Raw genomic sequence first — 19,444 nt, 5'->3', positions numbered from 1 at the left:
AAATGTTGAAAAATAACAAAATAACCATATATTTACTTGATTAATTTAGTTTAGTTTTGGAACACATCATAAAGATGCAGTATGCATTATCTGCATATGACGCACTGTGTTGTTTTGCACAGCCAACAAAAAGGTGAATTACTTATTTACTTTTTTCCCACACTGGTGCATGAATAATGCATCGAGTTGCATTGTTTGACCATTGATCGTTGTTAATTTTGTTGAAAAAGTTTGTTGAGTTGTTGTCGGTGTGTAAAATGATACGTTTTCTTTTATGTGTTAGTGTTAAGGTATACGTGTGCATCTTTCCAAAATACTTCACAACAAGAACGTGGTTTTTCGTGAAATTTCTAACGTCAGATAAAGCACAAAATGTTACAAATTAAAAAAATTGAAATATCAAATTAAGTGATTGAAGTGAATACATTAAACCTACAGCCGTAAATGATGGATTTTTTTTTTAATAAACTCATAATTGTTTAGTGATTAAGTGTAAGATTAAATACCACTCTATGCATTAATGCAAAATTCATTCAAATCTCTCTTTACACAAGTCTGCCAGTTATTTCTGTGTCTTAAATAGTATTGTTTTCATCATTGTTAAACCTTTCTCCACTTCAGCAGCATCATTTCCTTGTAGTCTCCTCGAGGACTACTTATAACAATCGAACACTAGAGGGCAGTATAAACTAAAACACCATGAAGACGACACTTGACGGTCAGACTCGCCAGTTTACAACTAGGAGATAACAAAATACTGATTGTGTATGCACACACACACAATACACACAAACGTCTGTGATATAAAGTGCATTAAAAGTTAAAGTTTATTTGAGCAAGTGCAGGTTAGTAGCTATAGTTTCTTGGTTTTATTTGTACTAAAACCACAAAATGAGCAACAAAGGTTGTATTATAATTGTACTGTTATTTATAGTAACCAATCCGCCAAAAACACGGTATCTGAACGGTCTGTTATTACTATAATAAAACTATGGTTAATGACTCTATTCTACTTTAACAAATAATAAATGCATTTTATTTGATATTCTTTTACCTCTATTCATTTTCAAGTTTCTTGCGTTTGATTCCAAGTTAATTTCTTAAATATTAATTTGAATGATATTCAAACGGAGACGTTTTGCCAGCAGGTCTGGCTCGTGACATTGGCCTTGGCTTCTTCAACGCTGCCCGTATCTCACGCGCTCCCCGCCCAGCGCAGCTTTATCGCGCAGAGATAACTCCGTCCGCAGGTTCTCCGGGTGCGATACACACGCATCCAGCTCTCTATCTTCTCCTTTACAACCTTCGATCCCTGGCATTTACGTAATTTTAAGGAAGTCCTATAATGCTGAAGCTCCGCCGGTCAGTATCGGTCCCGGCTGCTGCTCGCCATCATGACCTGCTGTGACCAAAAATGCGCTCTCATCGCTGGAGCTGTGGTGGGCGCTGTGATCGCGGTCCTGGGGGGCATTCTCATCCCTGTGGGCGACCTTATCATTGACAGCACCGTGAAAAAGGTAAGCCGTCGTTTTTCCGCCCAAATCAATATTCAGCGCACATTCGTTTGCAGACTTTTGACGGACAGGTGCGGTGACAGATGTATGGTGAAGTTGAAGGATGAGCTACAAACAGGCGGAATCGTTTAAGAACAGTCAACGTGGGGTGCTTATAGGCTTTATTAATGATGTATGTGCGAGATGGGAAAATAGGGTTTGTGGGTCATCGCTGCCCATTAAGTATTGACAGACATCATTGGGTTTTAAACGCTCGCGAGCACCAGTTCGGTGGTATAGGGCCAGCATCACTTGCACGTTTGAAATGATAAAGTTAAAGCATGTGCACTTTGTGATTTCAAACTATTGCTGTGTTTTATACAAATGATTTACAGAACAGTAACGAATATGCAAAATCATGCAAACTAAGCCCTGTTTCTATTTTCTTTAACACATCTATATCAACTGTAATAAAGGTGTGTGTGCTTTTATTCCTGGGTGGTGCAGATTGTCACGTTTGCATGGTCAGTGACATTGGGGCAAGTTGTCAGAAGTGTTTAATTTGCTGTTATTTATATAATGTATAAATTACAGTGTTAATGGATTTATTTATCTTTTCCATTTTTGTTGTTTCAAGGAGGGACATTTTGAAACGGTCCGGTTCTCAAAGACAGCCGAAATCCATTTAATAGCCTAAATAAAATTATAATGTACTTCTGAACTTTTGTTATTGAACATTTATTCTTTTTTACATATTGTAGATATCTTCATGTTTTTAAATGACTTTTTAAATAAGTATCGGTAATCTGCTGTATTGGTTGTTTCCTACCTCACAGGGAGTCAAGGTCAAGGTCAATGTGTGTTCAATGGGCTGTATCTTTTCCCTGGATAATAATTGCGAAAAGGTTCAATACGTTGGCCAAAACTGCAGACTTATTCACTCTGAAAAATATTTATTGGCATAAATGTTACATTTAGTCTTATTTGCATGATAGTCTTGCACACTTTGATTTGTTTCCTTTCCAAGTTCAACATGAGTAAACAGATATAGTGTAAAGAGTATTAAAGTATATGGTATAATATGTTTTTGTCTCTGAAGGAAGCAGTGTTGGAAAATGGGACTTTAGCATTTGAAACCTGGACATCTGTGGACACAGCAGTATACAGGCAGTTCTGGCTATATGATGTGCAAAACCCTGATGATGTCATGAATCAAGGGGCCAAACCTGTGCTGGTGCAGAAAGGACCTTATACATACAAGTAAGACCTGCCTCAAACAAACCACATGACCTTACAGACAAAGATTCACACCTTATAGTTAAGGATTGTCTCTCCATTTGGTCAAGTCTTATTTTTTATAGCGCTTCTATTTGCATTGTTTTAAAGCAGCTGTACAGGCAACAAAGAAAACACATGTTATAGAATAAATGTTGAAAGGCACTATGAAATAGAGAAAGTCAAGAAATTTCAATATAGGCACATATATGTATCTACAGTATATGTATACAGTACATACGTACACACATATAGGCATTATATATTACGTTATATTATAGAGTACAAAACACATGGCATTGTTGCTAGAGATGCCCTTTATCCCTGTCAATTGATAAGGTTTATCTGTTTCTATCTTGTGAATCTTACACGTAAGGACTGTAAAGCAAACAGTTGTTTACAGATATATGATATAAATAAATTTGACTTGTTTGAACATTAAGTGGTAAACACTTTGAATAGAAATGTATTTCCGCCTCTTAACCACTAAATTGCTATCATGTATTTCCAAGAGCTCCATATACTGTAACTGAAGGGTGTCCCGAACAAACACCATATCAACCATGTTTATACCAATACACAACCTTCTCCGATTGGTTCCTGTCACAGCATAAACCAAATGATACTTCCTGGTCAGGATACTGTAACTCTGATGTTTATTGTATGAATTCTGTCTGTGCATCTTTGTATCCCGACTAACTACATCTAAAATCAATTTTTAATCAAATCTAAAACCTCTTTAATAAACTCCTTGCACAAGGTATACAGTTTAGGTACACAGACTCTCATCCTCTCTTCTAGGTCCCGATACATCCCCAAAGCCAACATCACCTTCTACGATAACTTCACAGCGTCCTTTATACTTCCAGCAGGAGCCATTTTTGAAAGCAGCATGTCTGTAGGGTCCGAGGACGACAATATTACGTCGCTCAATCTAGCCGTAGCAGTATGTACAACACATACACCTCTACTTGTATCCATCTTTGTTTACAAACTGCTGTTATTGTGATGAGTCATTTGAAAGTAACTATACATGTAACTGCTTAGCTATATTGGTTATGAAGCAACTGGCTTCGCCTTGTCATATTTAAAGATAAGACGTCGATATCTGCTCTTATCTGTCACGGTCAGCACAGCAAGTAAGTCTTTATATTAGTACATAGCCAACACTTGATGATCAGATCTATAAAAAATTCACGTGTATATACAGCACAAGTGACTTTTATCATTTATAAAAAGATGCAGCCGTATACAAGTTTTGTAAATGTAACTTGGGATACAAATCAACATGGCTGGTGATTTCTAAGCTTGTGTACATTAGTCATCAGCTGGCTGAATCCTCTGACAGGTTGTGGCTGAATAAGTGTGCTGTGATTGACTGGTTTGTTTTTCTGGTCTTTCAGGGTGTCTACAGTTTTCCCAATCATAAGCTGGCAAATTTGTTCATCCAAGCCTCCAATTCCAAACTCTTTCAAAAAAGGACCATTAGGGAACTGCTATGGGGCTACAAAGACCCCATGCTGAAAAGCACTCTGGGAGTTTTTTATCCAGTAAGCATGATGGCAAATCTATAACCGCAAGTGTACAAATATATAAACAAGACAGCCGCATTGAAATAAGTTATGTGTTATTGTTGTCTTTCTAGTACAATGGCACCACCGATGGACCTTACACTGTTTTCACTGGCAAAGATGATATTGCAAAGGTAGCCACAATTGACCGCTGGCAGTATGAGAGGTGAGTGTTTCATATTAGTCAAACAAATAGTCTAATAGTCAAACTAAGGCTAATTCACATTGGTCCAATTCACATAGATGTATTAGCCTTAATATTGTCAATGAAAAACATTGAAAGACCACTGACGGGTGTTATGTTGAACAGATCTGTGAGTTACTGGAATGACACTTATTGCAACATGATCAACGGAACAGGCAAGTTTATCTCTTATCTTTCGTATCGCTATTGAATTCACACTTGTATGGGGTTCATGTTTCTGTTACAATGTTCATAGGTTTAATGGACCCACGGCATTATTCGTTTTTATAAATCATTACAGCTATAAAAAATTAATAAAAAATACCCATTTACAAAGAACATAGACGGCATACACTTGGTGCTATATAGCTCTAAATGTGGTTCTTGGCTGGGAATCATAGGGGAACCACATGGTTCTACAGTGGTTCTATATAGCACCTCAGTCATCCCAAAGAAACCCGCTGAAGAACCACTGAAGCACCAATATATGGTTCTATATAGCACTTAAAGTGGTTCCCCGTGAGCCAAGAACCACGTATATAGCATCAATTTATTTAGAGTGTTGTTCGCTTACCAATATTCTTTAAAACGTCTTTTGTGTTCTGCAGAAGACAGAAAGTCATGCAGGTTTGAAATGACAAGAGGGTGTCTAAATGATGACAGAATTAACATTTTCTCTTTAAATTACTTTAATAGAAAAAGGGTTGTTTCAAATCAATGATAGCCTATGTCTAAAAAAACGATTCTTTTCCCATCATGTTTTTTTAATACAGACCCGAACACCACACAAGAGTTCTTTGAATCTGTTTACAATGTTTGATCATATATTGTATAGCTAATCTACGCAAGAACTTCAGTTTGTTGGCGCAACACGTGGTCTTTTGGGCGCAGCCAATGATTATTTATTGTCTATTTTATAATCCGGTATTATTGTATTATTCACTTTTGTATTCCTATCAACAGATGGTTCCTCCTTCTCTCCATCAGTAGACAAGAAAAAACCTTTGTACTTCTTCTCCCCAGACATCTGCAGGTATTTTCAGTCTGTTCCCTGTCTGTTCTGGTTCAAAGTTACAAAGAAACAACTGCGTTTTAAAAGGCAAACCATCACTATAATACTACAATTTTTTATTTTCTGGTATTACAAAAAAGCTGCTGGAGTGTTTTGCATCTCGGTCACGATTACATCCCTGCGTATTTTGAATTTGCATTGTTTTGTGTGATGAAAATAAGGAAAGAGCACATCTGCATCTTTATGGAAATAAATATGGCTGTTCATTTTCTCTCGATATACAGAATATTTTTTTAATATACGTAATTTATATTACATATTGTATGTACGTAGCCTATATTAAAGCATATCAGCACACCTTGGCTTCATGTGGCTACGGCTTAATGTGGCCAATTGCGTTTAGAATATATTATAATTATAATGTATTTAATGAATAATTAAGTAAAACTGTACTTTAAGCCTTTATGTATAATGCATTATAAAGGGATATCAAAGGGTATGATGTATTATAATGTGTGTAGTAATATTAAATTATGTTTTAAAGAATTATAACCATATTAAAAATGAAAAGTGTAACAATGAATTGATAAAAGTTATAATGTATCAACTGTTAGAGTTATTCTGGAGACATCACAATGCATTATAAGGTGCATTACAGGGCATCATTAACACATTAAAACTACTTTTATAATGCATTATACATACATGCTTCAATAAACCTTCCAAGGTTTTGAAAATGAAGACGGAGCTAAAAACTGCTAAAACCGTTTTCTTCCACCAAGCAATAAAGTTTCTCAACATCAAATCAACAAACTGGCTGTGAAGCAACATAGACGCAGCAACAAAGATCCAGTGGCTCAGTAGAACTGACGCAATCGCAGGTTTATGCTTCTTGGGTTATTTATAACGTCTTTAAATACTTTTCAACCTCAAGTCATAATCAAGAACTGAAATGAGCTGTTTATAATATATTCTGATAAGATATGTTGCTTGCAGCTCTTTCCACGTACATTCATGTAACGGTACTAGGGAGGCAGTTTCATGTGTCCAGCAGAGGTCAGGCATCACTGATGCTATACATTTCTACTTTTCTGCAGAGTCATATGTCAGAAACTCACACCCTTATAGATTCTCTTTCATCATAGGACACCAACTTTGTCTGTAACGCTATAGGTCGAAGGGAATCTGTGCTTTCCCTCTGTTTTCTGTTAGTCATGTGATAAGTGTTAACATTTATTAAAGTCCCAAGGTATTGAAACATATATTTTTGCCTCATGTTATTATTTATGCATGTACAAAGGTCCTTAAAACATTGGACTCTAAAACGCACAAATTTAGAGTCCAAAAACTGTTTGCAATAAACGATGTGTTTGTCCACCAGGTCGATATCTGCAGTGTATGAGAGCACTGTGGACCTAAAGGGAATTGATGTGTATCGGTTCACGCTGCCTTCGGAGGCTCTGGAAGCTCCAGCCGTTAACCCAGATAACCACTGCTTCTGCACCGAAACTGTGGTCAGCAAAAACTGCACTGTAGCGGGACTGCTCGACCTCACTTCCTGTAGAGGTTTGTATTCCCTCATTCGTCTTTTTGCCCTCATATACTCCAGACCTCAACATTTTAAATTTCAGATATATTGTTAAGTTCTACATTTTGATTTGATTCTTAATGTGTCGTTGGTTGTATTTTGTTCCGATGTTTCTAGTGTAGTGTTGAAAAAATGAAAGAGGCCCGCCCCAGAAAATCATCAATCTTTTTTGATTGACGATTGGCTCTTTTCACTGGAAGGCGGGACTTTCACTAGAGCAGTCATATTGAGCGTTGTGTTGCCTCCCTTTTAATAGTACTAGCAGAACTAAAGCACGTGGGCACCCATTGCCAACAAAACACAGACATATGATTCATTTAAAAGCTCACTTACCGCGTGCGTTCATGTCTTTTAGCGCTGGGACCGTTCCATCTATCAGTCAACAATCTCCCAATCCAGCGTTATAGCCACCGTTTATATAACATCCATCACTGAAATGCCATGAACAAACAAACATACCTCAACTTCTCTCACTATCGCAAGAGAAACGGGCTGCAAGCTGCAGTGCCACAATCTTGATGGTAAGCGGGTCTTCCTATCACCCGTCGGTTGACACGTGGGCAGGATATTGCTTTCGCCTTGCCATGGGCGTGCTTTCCTGGCAGAATCGCAAAATAAGGGTCTAAGAAAATTTGTTACGTAACGGTTTTTAAAGTTCGACAAAAACTTTCCGAAACCTATACGAACCTTGACAGAGTTTATCGAGCACAGAAATACTGCTTGAAATACTTTCAACTCATGCACCTCCCCTTTAAAACAGTTTAATACACAGGTAGTTCCAGTCAGTTTAAAATCAGAGTTTAAAATGAACTGACGAAAATAATGATATTTTTTTCACTCGTCTGATCAAAAATGACACTGTAAACATTACCATGGTATAAGCAAGATAATCCACAGCTAGCTGCGCATTAAAGGATTTTGGCCTCCATGTTGCGCATTAAAACCGTTTAATGCATGGCCAGCCGTGGATTATTCCGTATTTATCTTTGGTGTTGTTTACGTATTTAAAGGTGTAGTTTTTCAATTTGTCCACATTGAAAAAACTTTTCACTATCATATGACAATTCTCTAATATTTAACTCACCCTCATGTCATCTGAGGTGTTTATGACATCCTTTCTTAACAGATTTGTAATGCCCTTGAAAAAAGTCCAAGGTTTTGCTCCAAAAAGCGCATCCATCCGCAATAAAAGTAAACAATTATATGTTTGTGAACGTAAGCCATTATGTTTTGAGCTTCTTTAGCAATTATTACATCATATATTAATCTGACCAGGCAATAGTAGACATTTAGAGAAGGTACATTTAAATATGGCAACATGCTGAATCTCAACGGTTCTACGTGTACTGTGACCTGTAATATGCGTGGAGATTTAAAACATCACCATATTTAAACTAACCTTTATATCGAAAATGTATTTACACACTTTAAGGCCAGTTTCTTCAGTAGAACAGTAAAGCAGATAGTTAACTACAGCCATGGTCCTGCTTGTTCATAAAATAAGTCCTCAGGTACCAGTTCTCAGAGGTGCAGAAGCAGATACAGTCAACACAAAATGAATCCCCACGGCTCCTGACGATATATTAAAGTCTTGTGAAGAGAATCGATCGGCCTGTGCAAGAGACAGTGTTTTTTACAACATTATTATCCTATCGGTAATCTATAATCTCAGCCAAACTGTGGGTACTTGTGCTGTAGGTTGACTTTCCAAAGCCCACATACAGTAAGCATGGCCATTTCAAACGATTTTGTTTGTCTGAACAATAGAACGTTTGTTTAAAAAAGTCAACAGAAATTATGCTCTTTTATCCGACACAATATGCATTTAGTCATGAATGTTTTTTTATATATAACAAAGTAACGGTTATGAACTATCCCACAGGACTCCCTGTATACATATCTCTACCCCACTTCTTGTATGGCAGTGAAGTTCTCTTGCAGGGGGTGGAAGGATTAAACCCAAACATTGATGAGCACTCCATATTTCTGGATGTAGAACCGGTAAGGATCCATGTTTTAAATCGCGAAACGCTTGTGAGCGAAAACCATTTATATTTTGAGTTTATTTAGTCTAAAAATAAGACTATCGCTCTTTTCATTAAAAATGGCCGCCCGCGGGTTTAACGGATCTCATCTTTTGAATCTCATTGGTTGTCGTGGTCCACGAGAACCAATGAGATTCAAACAGTGAGAAGATCGCTGCTTCACAGTGCTTCGAATCAAAGTGTTTGAATCTCATTGGTTGTTGCGTGTCTTGTCATCACTAGAACCAATGAGATTCAAAAAATGAGACGTGGTTCCATTTTGAGTTAATATTTTTATATATTTATTTATTTTATATAAATATTTATTTATTAGAAATTCCATTTAGATCTATCAATTTGTCCTTTTTTGAGGCTGCATCACATTTATTGGCATGAAAGATAATAAGATACGGAATGCATGTTCATTTGTTTTTAGATTACAGGATTCACTATGAGATTTGCCAAAAGGCTTCAACTCAACATGATGTATGGCCCATCGAAGGACATTGTGTACGTAAACAACTTTGGACTTACAAAATTTTGCTTCATTGATACATGCCCATCCTTACATGAAGTCTTGTGTGTCTTTTTCCTCTCAGGATTCTGAACAAAATCAAGGACTTCACAATTTTCCCTATTTTGTGGGTGAACGAGGTTAGTGATATTTAGCAAATAAAAGAAAGCATAGGCCTATGAATTAAATCATTTACCAAAATTTTTTTTATGTCCGACTCTGAATTGAATAGTGAGTCCATTGTAGATGTGTTATCGTCAAATGGTACTGTACTTTAGACCCAGTGGGACGATTCGGAAATCTTTACATCTGTTCACATATCAAATTTATTATTATCGACAATAAAAATATAATATCACAGATGTGTGACCCCTGCGCTGAACAAAGTTTCATCAGTGCAACATGACTCGTCATCTGTCAGCTGTCAGTCACGTTTCTCTGTTTTGTGTTTTAGACGGCGGCTCTGGACGATGAAACGGCAGACCTGTTTAAGGGACAGCTGATCTCCCGGCTCGAGATGTTAGAAGCGATTCAGATCGGATTGATAACGGCAGGCTCGGCCATATTTGTAATCTGTTTGATTGCGGCGATTGTAGTGAGCAAGAAAAAAAGGCAGGAAAAAATAACCGCTTTTTAAGTGCTTAACTTAAAGTTAAGGTTAACTTAAGTGCTTGGTGCTTCGTGTCTTTGATTTTGGATACCACACTTTTTTGGTAACATATTGTAATTATTATTTGAGCATTTCTATTTATATAATTGATCTACTCTTTTGTGGAGGAAAATGATTTCCTGTATTTTCTTGATATTGTATTAAGTATACATTTTCGATATTATCAGGGCAAAAATACAACTCTTCATGGGTCTTACTGTGGTTCATTGAAATATTTTGTATGTCAGGACGGTTTCAGTACAACAAAGAACTGTGAAACATGGCCTTATTCATATTTTGTTTTGACGGGTGTTTTGGAGAACGATTTTCACAATCTTTGCATAGCTGTTGTTGCTGAACACATGACAGATCTACAAATATGTGTATGAACAACCAGCAGGCTGAAGAACAGACAGACACAAACAGGACAGGATTTCTCTATAAAACCTTTTAAATATGACTGCAGGGGTTTAATATGAAAGCAGATAAGGGATCTGTCCGCGCCTGCCCTATGAATTACAAAGTGTTGCAGGTCAGTTCTCTCCGCTACTCTTCGCCTCCGGTTTGACCAGTTTTTTTTTGCTTAAGACCAAATGAAATAAGTTTTAGCTTTGAACTGAAGGCTTGGCAGCAGATTCTAAGATATTGTGAGCCTGTGTTTGTCAAATTCTCTATGAAGCCATACAAAATGTAGCATTAGGTATTTTAAAAGGAATAGTTCACACCAAAATGAAAATTCTGTCATCATTTACTCACCCTTTTGTCATTTCAAACCTGTATGATTTTACAAAAGAAGATATTTAGTTTGTTACCAAAAACTGTTGGTTCCCATTTACTTCCATTGTATGGACACAACACCAATGCAAGTCCAATGGGGACCAATGTTTTTTTTTCCAAAATATCTTCTTTTGTGTTCTGCAGAAGAATTGAAAGTCATACAGTTTGAATACAGAATTTTCATTTTGGGCGAACTATCATATCAACTAAAATCATATGCTGTTGAAAAAATTCTAACCGCAGTAACACATTAAAATAGGCTACTCATGTATTTGAGTATTTTATATGAAGAAATCATAAATAATTACAATCATCTGTGAAACTTAACGGATTGTAAAGTCACAAATGTATACTTTTATAACATAACATATTGTATATATAATCCAAAGCTTGTATAAACAGGCCTTACATATAATGATATTATTCAAAGTGTTTTGGATTGTGAATGGTTTTAAGTCGGCCATGATGAAACTTTGCTTTGAAATCATTTTTGATCTAATGGAGAAAATTGTTTGTGTTTGTGTTATATTAATCAAATTCATTTTATTGAAGAAGCTGTATTATTAGAATAAATATATCACCCGTCTGCAAGGTTCAGAAAAGGTGAATGAATAAAAAATGTATTGTCCAAATAATTATGTCTCTCTCATTTTTGTCACTTTATTTTTTTACTGTTTTTTATTTAGTAAATCTATAATATTTTATAAAATCAGTCAAGTACCGAAGATGAATTATTCTATGATTTGGATGTGAAGAATTGATGTGTCCCAATTCACATGTTGAAAATGTTTTAATGCAGTTGTTCAGGCTTATATCATAAATAAATAGGAATACACAAATAATGGCATTTGATCAAATTATCATCAACATTCACATGGAATACAGCTTCATATTAGTTATAGTATGATAATAAAATAATATTTTACAGCATTTTGGAGAGAGGAAATCTAAAAATGGGAAACTCGTATCTCTGCAAAATGCAGCAGCAGTCAAAACCATCGGTTGGGGTTTTTGGCATAAAACTTAAATTCAGGCATTGAATGTACTATAAGAATCATACGTGAACTGAATATCAATTTTTCAGCTGAAACAAAACTTTTTACAAACCGACTCGTGTTTTAAAAACACAAGCACTCGAAATACAAAAACACATAAATTACAAAAACACCAAAACATGTACAACCCCAAACATTTCTACAAGCATGAGCTTATGTGCGACGGTCACATTACAGCTGTGCACACTGAGCAAACCAAAACATATAAACGCAACAGCCTTTAAAACAACAGAACAATGTGCAGAACCACATGCTTCATTTGGGCTGTTCTACATGAGATATATCACCAGGGCTTGAAATTTAGAAATGAGGGTTTCTCACACTGAAACTAACCTGGACGATCGTATTTTAAATCCCGTTCATTGGTAAGGAAACGATTCACACTTGTAATTTTGAAATGGGGTTAGCGCTGATTTAAAGTCTAGGTTTTATTTGTAACAATAACCTTGTAACTCCAATACAGCGTAAAACCAAGTGTAAAACAGCCCTACTTTATAAATATTTATGCAGCTTTAGAAACCCTAGCGTCTCAGGGAAATGTCAAGCAGTAACGTTTGACGTGACTCGAAGAGACAGTTCACCCAAAAATACTACTTTTGTCATCATTTATTCATGTTGTGAATAAATGTTGCTCGTGTTGTTCAAACCTGTATATCACTCGTTCTTCTGTGTAATACAAAATAAGATATTTTGAGAAATGCCTTAGTGGTTTTGTGTCCATGCAATGGAAGTCGATGGGAGTGTTTGGTAACGGTCTTCCAAACATCAACCTCCTTAATACTCAAAATTGGCCCAATTTGGACCTATGAATTTTTTATGATCTAATTATAAATGTAAATGCAACGTTAACAACTATACTCTCTGTGTGAATATACTTATTTTAACACTGGTATGAGTATAAAGACGATAAAAGGTAATCCAGGATTTTGGTTACCGATTTTAATCCTCTGGAGATGTTTAGCAGAATTCTTAAAATGCCCTAAGTTATGATCCTTTTGAGACTTCAAGTGAAGTCTAAGTCTTCTGAGTCTACAGGTCGAACATCATTGTCTCTCAAATCTCTGACGTCAGACGCAGTGCAACACATCTTGCGCTTTGGACTTTGACAGCCCCTACTCGCACTACAGTATACAGTTGTCTCTGTATAAGGAGCATTCAGCCTTTTTAGTTTTCCATAGAAGAAAAGGCGATATAGGGTTGGACCATGGTGAGTATTTTAACGCTGGGTGAACAATTCTGATAGCACATGTGCCCCTGTTGCGAAAGTTGCTAGACCAATCCAATCCAATCCGTTCCAGTTCGGTGTACCATCCCAAACTTTGCAATATCAAATATTCACGCGTACACCTTTTAAATATAAACATTTTAAGAAAGAGCCTACCTAGTTTGAATTAGGTTTCCCAAAAGCATAACAAAAGGATCTGTACACTGGGCTAAGTGAGCCACCTGTCAGAGATATGGTACAGTTAATGTACTGTATAACTCCTCCTCGTATTCTGGCCTGTATTAACATCTGCGGCCCAGCTGGGCCGATGTACGTTGGTCTGTGTGTCGTTTTCATTTCCAAGACATGTTCTCTTAGGTCTGCCATAACAATCCATTTGTAACAAAATAAGTTTTTGCTGTATTTCAATAGTGAATTCCCATCGATCAATATTGAAAGTTTGAGCGATACAAATGATATCTCATGTAACCCGGTAGTTCAGTTAAACTTATTGAAGATGTGCCGGGAGATTTTTATTACGATTACTGTAAATGTGCTGTAAACAGACTCTGTTGTGCGCAAACATCAGTTCAAGCTTGGATTGATTTAACAATTTTCTCCGTCATTATAACTTCCTTTGTGATATTAAAGATTCAATGTAATTGAGTTCTTTTCATATTTTAATGTGGATGCACATATGTAATGCACATTTAAAGTGTTTGTCATTTTTAGCAGATAAACACACTTAAAGGAAGAAAGAAGATATTTTAAACCTTGGTACCCGTTGACTTGCATTGTCCATACACTAGAAGTCAATGGGGATCAACGATTGTTGTTTTCCAACATTTTTCAAAATATCTCCTTTTGTGTTTGCAGAAAAAAGCCAGAAATTATGACAGGATTTTCATTTTAAAGGTAAACTATTCCTTTAAATGTACACGCTTTCTCTCTTGAATACCTGATGTACTGATGACTCTTATGCTTGTGTTTCATCTGATAAACAGTCCTAACAATGGCTCTTCGGGAAGATTATTGACTACACGGGTGACAAACTTTAAAATTTCTATTACAAATAAAAATGTAAACACAAGACAAAAACCGCTCTTTCAGGCATTTCATGGGATCTTCACTTGAACTTAATTTGGACTTGCAGTACTTTCTGGTTTGTTCTGGAAAGGTTCAACTTAAATAACCGTACTACTGTATGACATTTGAGCTCTTGTATAGCGCAGCATGAAACATGACGCATGCACGTAAGACCTTTGTACAGGAAGCACAAGAAAAGGTGCTTTGAGTGAACCAAAAAAACGGGGGTTCATATCTTCTCCATCGATTACCTCCGACTCCCCTCCTCCTTAAATGTCTTTGTACCTTTTTATCCTTGATGCTTACTTCCCTTCTTCTCCGAGTCTTTTTTACAAACTTCTGCCAGTCTACTGCTCCCCTAAATGGTTTCGACGGTTCCTGCTCTTCCTATGATCCAGCAGCGGTTTGAGTTTTCCCAGATCACCTCTCGTGGGGCTCTGTAGGTTCTGTATACTCTGCAGCTGTTTGCGTTCTTTGCAGTACTGTTGCATGGCTAACGTGTCAGCTGCGCTGAAGGCGTTAACCAGGGCTTTCGGATGCAACGCGGCCGCCCAGCCCCAGGGGGACTGCTGTTTGTCGCTCAAAGCGCTGACCAGAGCCTCGCTCAGCACCTGCAGACGGATCTTTGCCAGCGTGCGTTTAAATCCATTCTCAGTGGCCAGACAGTAGTACAGACCGCGATCTGAAGACTGTACGGAACGGATGAGCAGACCGTGATTGGTGGACACCACTCGATCGGTCAGCCTCACCTACACACAGAAACATAAAACATGACAACAGAACTTAAGGGAAGTACCTGGTGGTGTGTTTTGGGTGGTTTTGCACTTAGCACTGTATTGTACCGGTAAGCCCCACCCACCTCTTTCCTCCGATCATTATCTCTCTGAATGAGCCATTTAACTGACGCCTGAGGAGATTTGGGTTGACACTCCAGGAACGTGGTGTTGTTTTTAACTCCATACTGGGTCATCTCCACTGCATTCCTGTAGGCTGAAGTAAAACCTCAGGTGTTGGCCAACTCACACAATCTCACACAGTTATGTACGGCACACAAACTCCAAACCCTATTTGGATTTAACTAGTCGACATAAAAAGTGCCAAACAGATGCAGAGGTGTCCTTACGGCGGAGTCAAAGTTCAAGGCTAAATAAGGGCTAGATAAGCACGTAATTGATGAAGTAATGTAAATGATTTCATCAAAATGACATCTGTTCGGACGTCGTCATGTTGTTAATTTTGTTTTGCGGGAGTCAGCTGGGGAATCATTTTTGATATATTTCTGGTGTTTCCGAATGTTAAATAATGAATCGTCTGTGTAAATGTATCAGGGCCAATTTACAGTGTTTGAATTAGCAGATGGTATGCTCCCCATGGAACAGCCTTGCTTTTAGAGAAAGAGGGTGTGAATGAGAAAGTTAGACTATGTTCATATTTTAGGCTGTGTTCACATTTGACTTCTTTTTTGACAAGAAAAAGTTGACCATGGCGCTTTTCTAGTAAGGCAGCGTTTGTGCAAGAAGGCAGCTCTGAGAAACAGATTCAAACAGGCATCAAAGGCAGTGTTACAAAATTCTATTTGTTAGAATTGTGGATTATAATGTAAAACAGACGCTGGCAGCATTAAAAAATAAGTCGAATGTGAACATTAAACAGGAGAAAACAGAGACATATGAATAGTAAATGAAACAAATAAGTCCTTTTTTCACATAAACAGCTGATCATTTTTGAGATACAGGGTGGCATGTTACATTGTAGTTTAGAACGCGAATGAGCAGTAGCTGGGCCATACTGTTCATTTCACGCGGACAAACGTCACAATAGTGAAAGACGATCACAACTTCTATTTCATGCCGACTTTAAGCACCTCTAACAACATGTGTTTCTTTAATTTTTAAACAAAGTGTCAGTATCAAATCTGCCTAATAGAAATCTAAATTTCCCTCTGTTTTAGCACATACTTTATTTACATTATAACTATTAACACAATTTGAGATTAGATCAGTGTTGCCAACTATCCTCAATGGAAAGTATCTAAAGCGTTCCCGAGAAGGTTGCCAGATGACGCTAATTTGCATATCAGTGACGTCATCACGTCGTATCTGACGACAAGATATTTTATTTTATACCAACGTGTCAATATCAAATCTGCTTAACAGAAATCTAATTCATGCACATACTTTATTTACCTAATTTAAGATTCACTATTCATGTTGTAGCGCTTTACCTTTCAGATTAAAGCCTCTGCACTGCGTCAGTGGATTTCCGTGCATAATGTCCTGCCTTCTGCTTCTCCTGAAATAACATTTACACAGGATTAATCCGGCATATGTTCCTATATACATTCTTTCTCCCTACATTCCCATTCTCTCACTTTTAATCGACATCCGTGTCTGAATGTTTGCACATTTTGAAAACATACAGCCTGTCCAATTTTATCTTCACTTCTCAAAACTAACTAGCTGTCGTCCCTGTACCCAGTGTAGTTAACTGAGATGTCTGTCATAGACGGAGTGCTTTTAAACAATATTTTCCTTACTCCACACGTCCGTCAGCAAGAGAAAAGGTTTGTCCAGAGTATCCGATTCGTTTTTAATATGTCCCGTTTTGAAACAATTCACTGAAGGCTGTATAATATAAACACCCATGAATATACACGATCCTTTTCTGTTTGATCGACAGACTGTATGTGTGGTCCGCGAGCCCAAAACAAAAATAAAGAATTAAAATGACATTATAGGTGCTGATGTTCATTTCTCTACGTGTGTAGTGTGTATACCTCTTGCCAGTGAGGTAGAATCGGGTACAGCTGAGTCCGTCCCAAGCGCAGTACGGGTCCCGTGCTAAACAGCAGTCAGCACAGGCAGAGCCGTATGCATTACAGCGGTGCAAAGACACCTGGGATACCCCGTGCTCAGAGCTAACGTAAAGCTGTTGCTGAAACATAAACAAAAAGATGTTCAAGTAACCCAGAGCACTAGTGACATGATAATAACACATTATTAAAGCTACAACATTTCCCCCGCAACAATCTGCTGCCGCCCTCACATGCTATATGTGGATGGAAGCCACAAACCGCATCTGGATAAAGGAGATACTAAGTTTAGTTACCTTTTTAGAAGAGATTCTTAGGTTGGTGATGGGAGACTGCTTCTGAAAATTAATAATTAATAACGTTAATAACGTTAATGACATGAAACTCATGTTTTATATGGTACACTAAATGAATTTATAAAAAATGTAATATAAAGTGTAAAACATAGTGTGAATATCTCATTCATAGAATGACAGGAAAACACTTCTTTTAAATTCCTGTATTAAAATAATTTGATAATTTACAGTTTTGGTCTCAAAACGCAGTGAATTGATTCCAAAATAACTGTGTGTGTTTATTTAATATACTGTATGTGTGTGGCATATATATTTAGATGAGAAATGTTTATATTTATGCCAAATGTAATTCATTTATTATTTAAATATACACAATGTAAATATTTGTTATACCTATGTATCTATGTGTGTATGAATTTATACAGTATATACATATAAATACACACACCACACACACACATTGATTAATTATTTGTGTATAACTATGCTTACCTGGTGTTTTCTTTTTCTTAATGTGAAATAATGTATGGATTTATGTGATATGTATATGTGTATATGTATCAATATTATTTGTACTTTACAGTATTCATGCTGTTGCTACTATACTTTCTGGCAGACCTTAAATAAGCAAAAAATAAAAACAACATTTATATACTACATTCGTAAGAGTGTTTTAAATAAAAATTTTCTAAGATTGTTCTTTTGATAGTTATGGGTTTCCCAAACATAAACTTAATTTTCACACAAAACCACATTTTGGGGTAATTGGGAACTGTTGGTTTTTTGTGAGCATGTGCACGAGCATGTAGGCTGCCAGATGAAACATCTCACAGTGCGGCCTATGGCCTTTCACGATCAGTGAATTGATTCATGACATCCAAACCTTTTTCAAATATTGCCAACGTTTACAGCATACCATAAGAAACCTCACATCACATCCTATTCCAAATCTCACACCCAGCCTTTGTTTCCAATTAAAATCGCCCTCTCTTTTAAACTAACTCTTTGTGGCACTGCCAGCTCTCCTCATACGGTCTGCACTCTAGAGACTTTGATGTGGGGCGAGAAGTCAGACCTTAAACACTTCCAGCTCCTCCAGGATCAGATCCTCATCCAGAGAGCTGTTTGACGGCAGAACCACCAACTTCTGCACTGTGCCTTTATCTGTGAGGAGAATATCAGAACATCAGGAGGGGGGATCTGATCACAGACCGGAACACCAAAACAATCTTAGAGAAAGTTCAACGTCTGGGTATGAACTGGATATGAACTCCATTGTGTTTTGATTGAGTAGAGTGAGACAGATATAAAATAAAAAATAAGATTTTCATTTTTGGGTGTACTATCCCTTTAAAAACGCTAGTTTTGAATATGAATTACTATTATATAATAAAAAAATGCAAAAAAAAATTTTTTAATTATAAATCAGTAGCACATTGCACATTATCCCTGCCAATCTCCAAAAAAATGTCCAGTGGTCATCAAGCAGGGTCAATATCAAGGCATTGCCATGGACAGAGAAACGAGGACAGAGAATCCTGCACAAACTCCCATTTGAAATTCCCTACAAAGCTGAAAGGAACGATGCCAAGGAGCAGACAGGCGCGCTCCGCACTGCGTTCTTGGCTTTTTATCAGGAATTTTGATAGGCAAATACAAACAGCTGTGATTTTGATTTCCCCCAGAAAAACCTCCAAATGTCCATATTCTTGTTCCCTAGTAACCGCAGAGCCTGTCTGCTGTCGTGATTCAGCTCGGATAAACAAGCTTGCTCTCTTTATTCATTCAAATGTCTTATATCTCGGTTCAGTGACACAGAAGGACTGTTAATGTCCTCTGGTTAGCTGAATCATGGTGAATAGATATTTGGAAACAGCTATAGTGTTGATTGGATTGGATGAAAG

The 19,444-nt window shown here is 37.0% G+C and overlaps 2 protein-coding genes across 2 annotated transcripts in view; one reads left to right on the top strand and one right to left on the bottom strand.

The window, feature by feature from the left end:
- The first annotated feature begins 1,208 nt into the window (after positions 1-1,208).
- cd36 (CD36 molecule (CD36 blood group)) lies at positions 1,209-11,716 on the top strand. The gene is made up of 12 exons (XM_079453945.1): positions 1,209-1,517; positions 2,593-2,753; positions 3,570-3,714; positions 4,172-4,318; positions 4,414-4,505; positions 4,650-4,699; positions 5,487-5,556; positions 6,917-7,101; positions 9,006-9,124; positions 9,584-9,657; positions 9,747-9,801; positions 10,116-11,716. The coding sequence occupies exons 1-12, from the start codon at positions 1,395-1,397 to the stop codon at positions 10,296-10,298; spliced, it is 1,404 nt and encodes a 467-aa protein (XP_079310071.1). The 5' UTR covers positions 1,209-1,394; the 3' UTR covers positions 10,299-11,716.
- A 150-nt stretch (positions 11,717-11,866) lies between these two features.
- The window catches only part of sema3c (sema domain, immunoglobulin domain (Ig), short basic domain, secreted, (semaphorin) 3C), a 44,881-nt gene continuing 37,303 nt past the window's right edge, over positions 11,867-19,444 (bottom strand). The window contains exons 13-18 of the mRNA XM_079454908.1: positions 18,616-18,704; positions 17,541-17,582; positions 17,209-17,366; positions 16,657-16,724; positions 15,292-15,422; positions 11,867-15,181 (exon numbers count right to left, since the gene is read on the bottom strand). Coding sequence (XP_079311034.1) covers positions 14,780-15,181; positions 15,292-15,422; positions 16,657-16,724; positions 17,209-17,366; positions 17,541-17,582; positions 18,616-18,704 — 890 coding nt within the window. The 3' untranslated portion in view covers positions 11,867-14,779. The remainder of the gene's footprint in view (positions 15,182-15,291; positions 15,423-16,656; positions 16,725-17,208; positions 17,367-17,540; positions 17,583-18,615; positions 18,705-19,444) is intronic.

Source organism: Barbatula barbatula, assembly GCF_947034865.1.
Source record: "Barbatula barbatula genome assembly, chromosome: 4".
Taxonomy (NCBI): Eukaryota; Metazoa; Chordata; class Actinopteri; order Cypriniformes; family Nemacheilidae; genus Barbatula; species Barbatula barbatula.
Note: the sequence above shows the minus strand (reverse complement) of the source record. Positions and strands in the feature narration are given on the sequence as shown.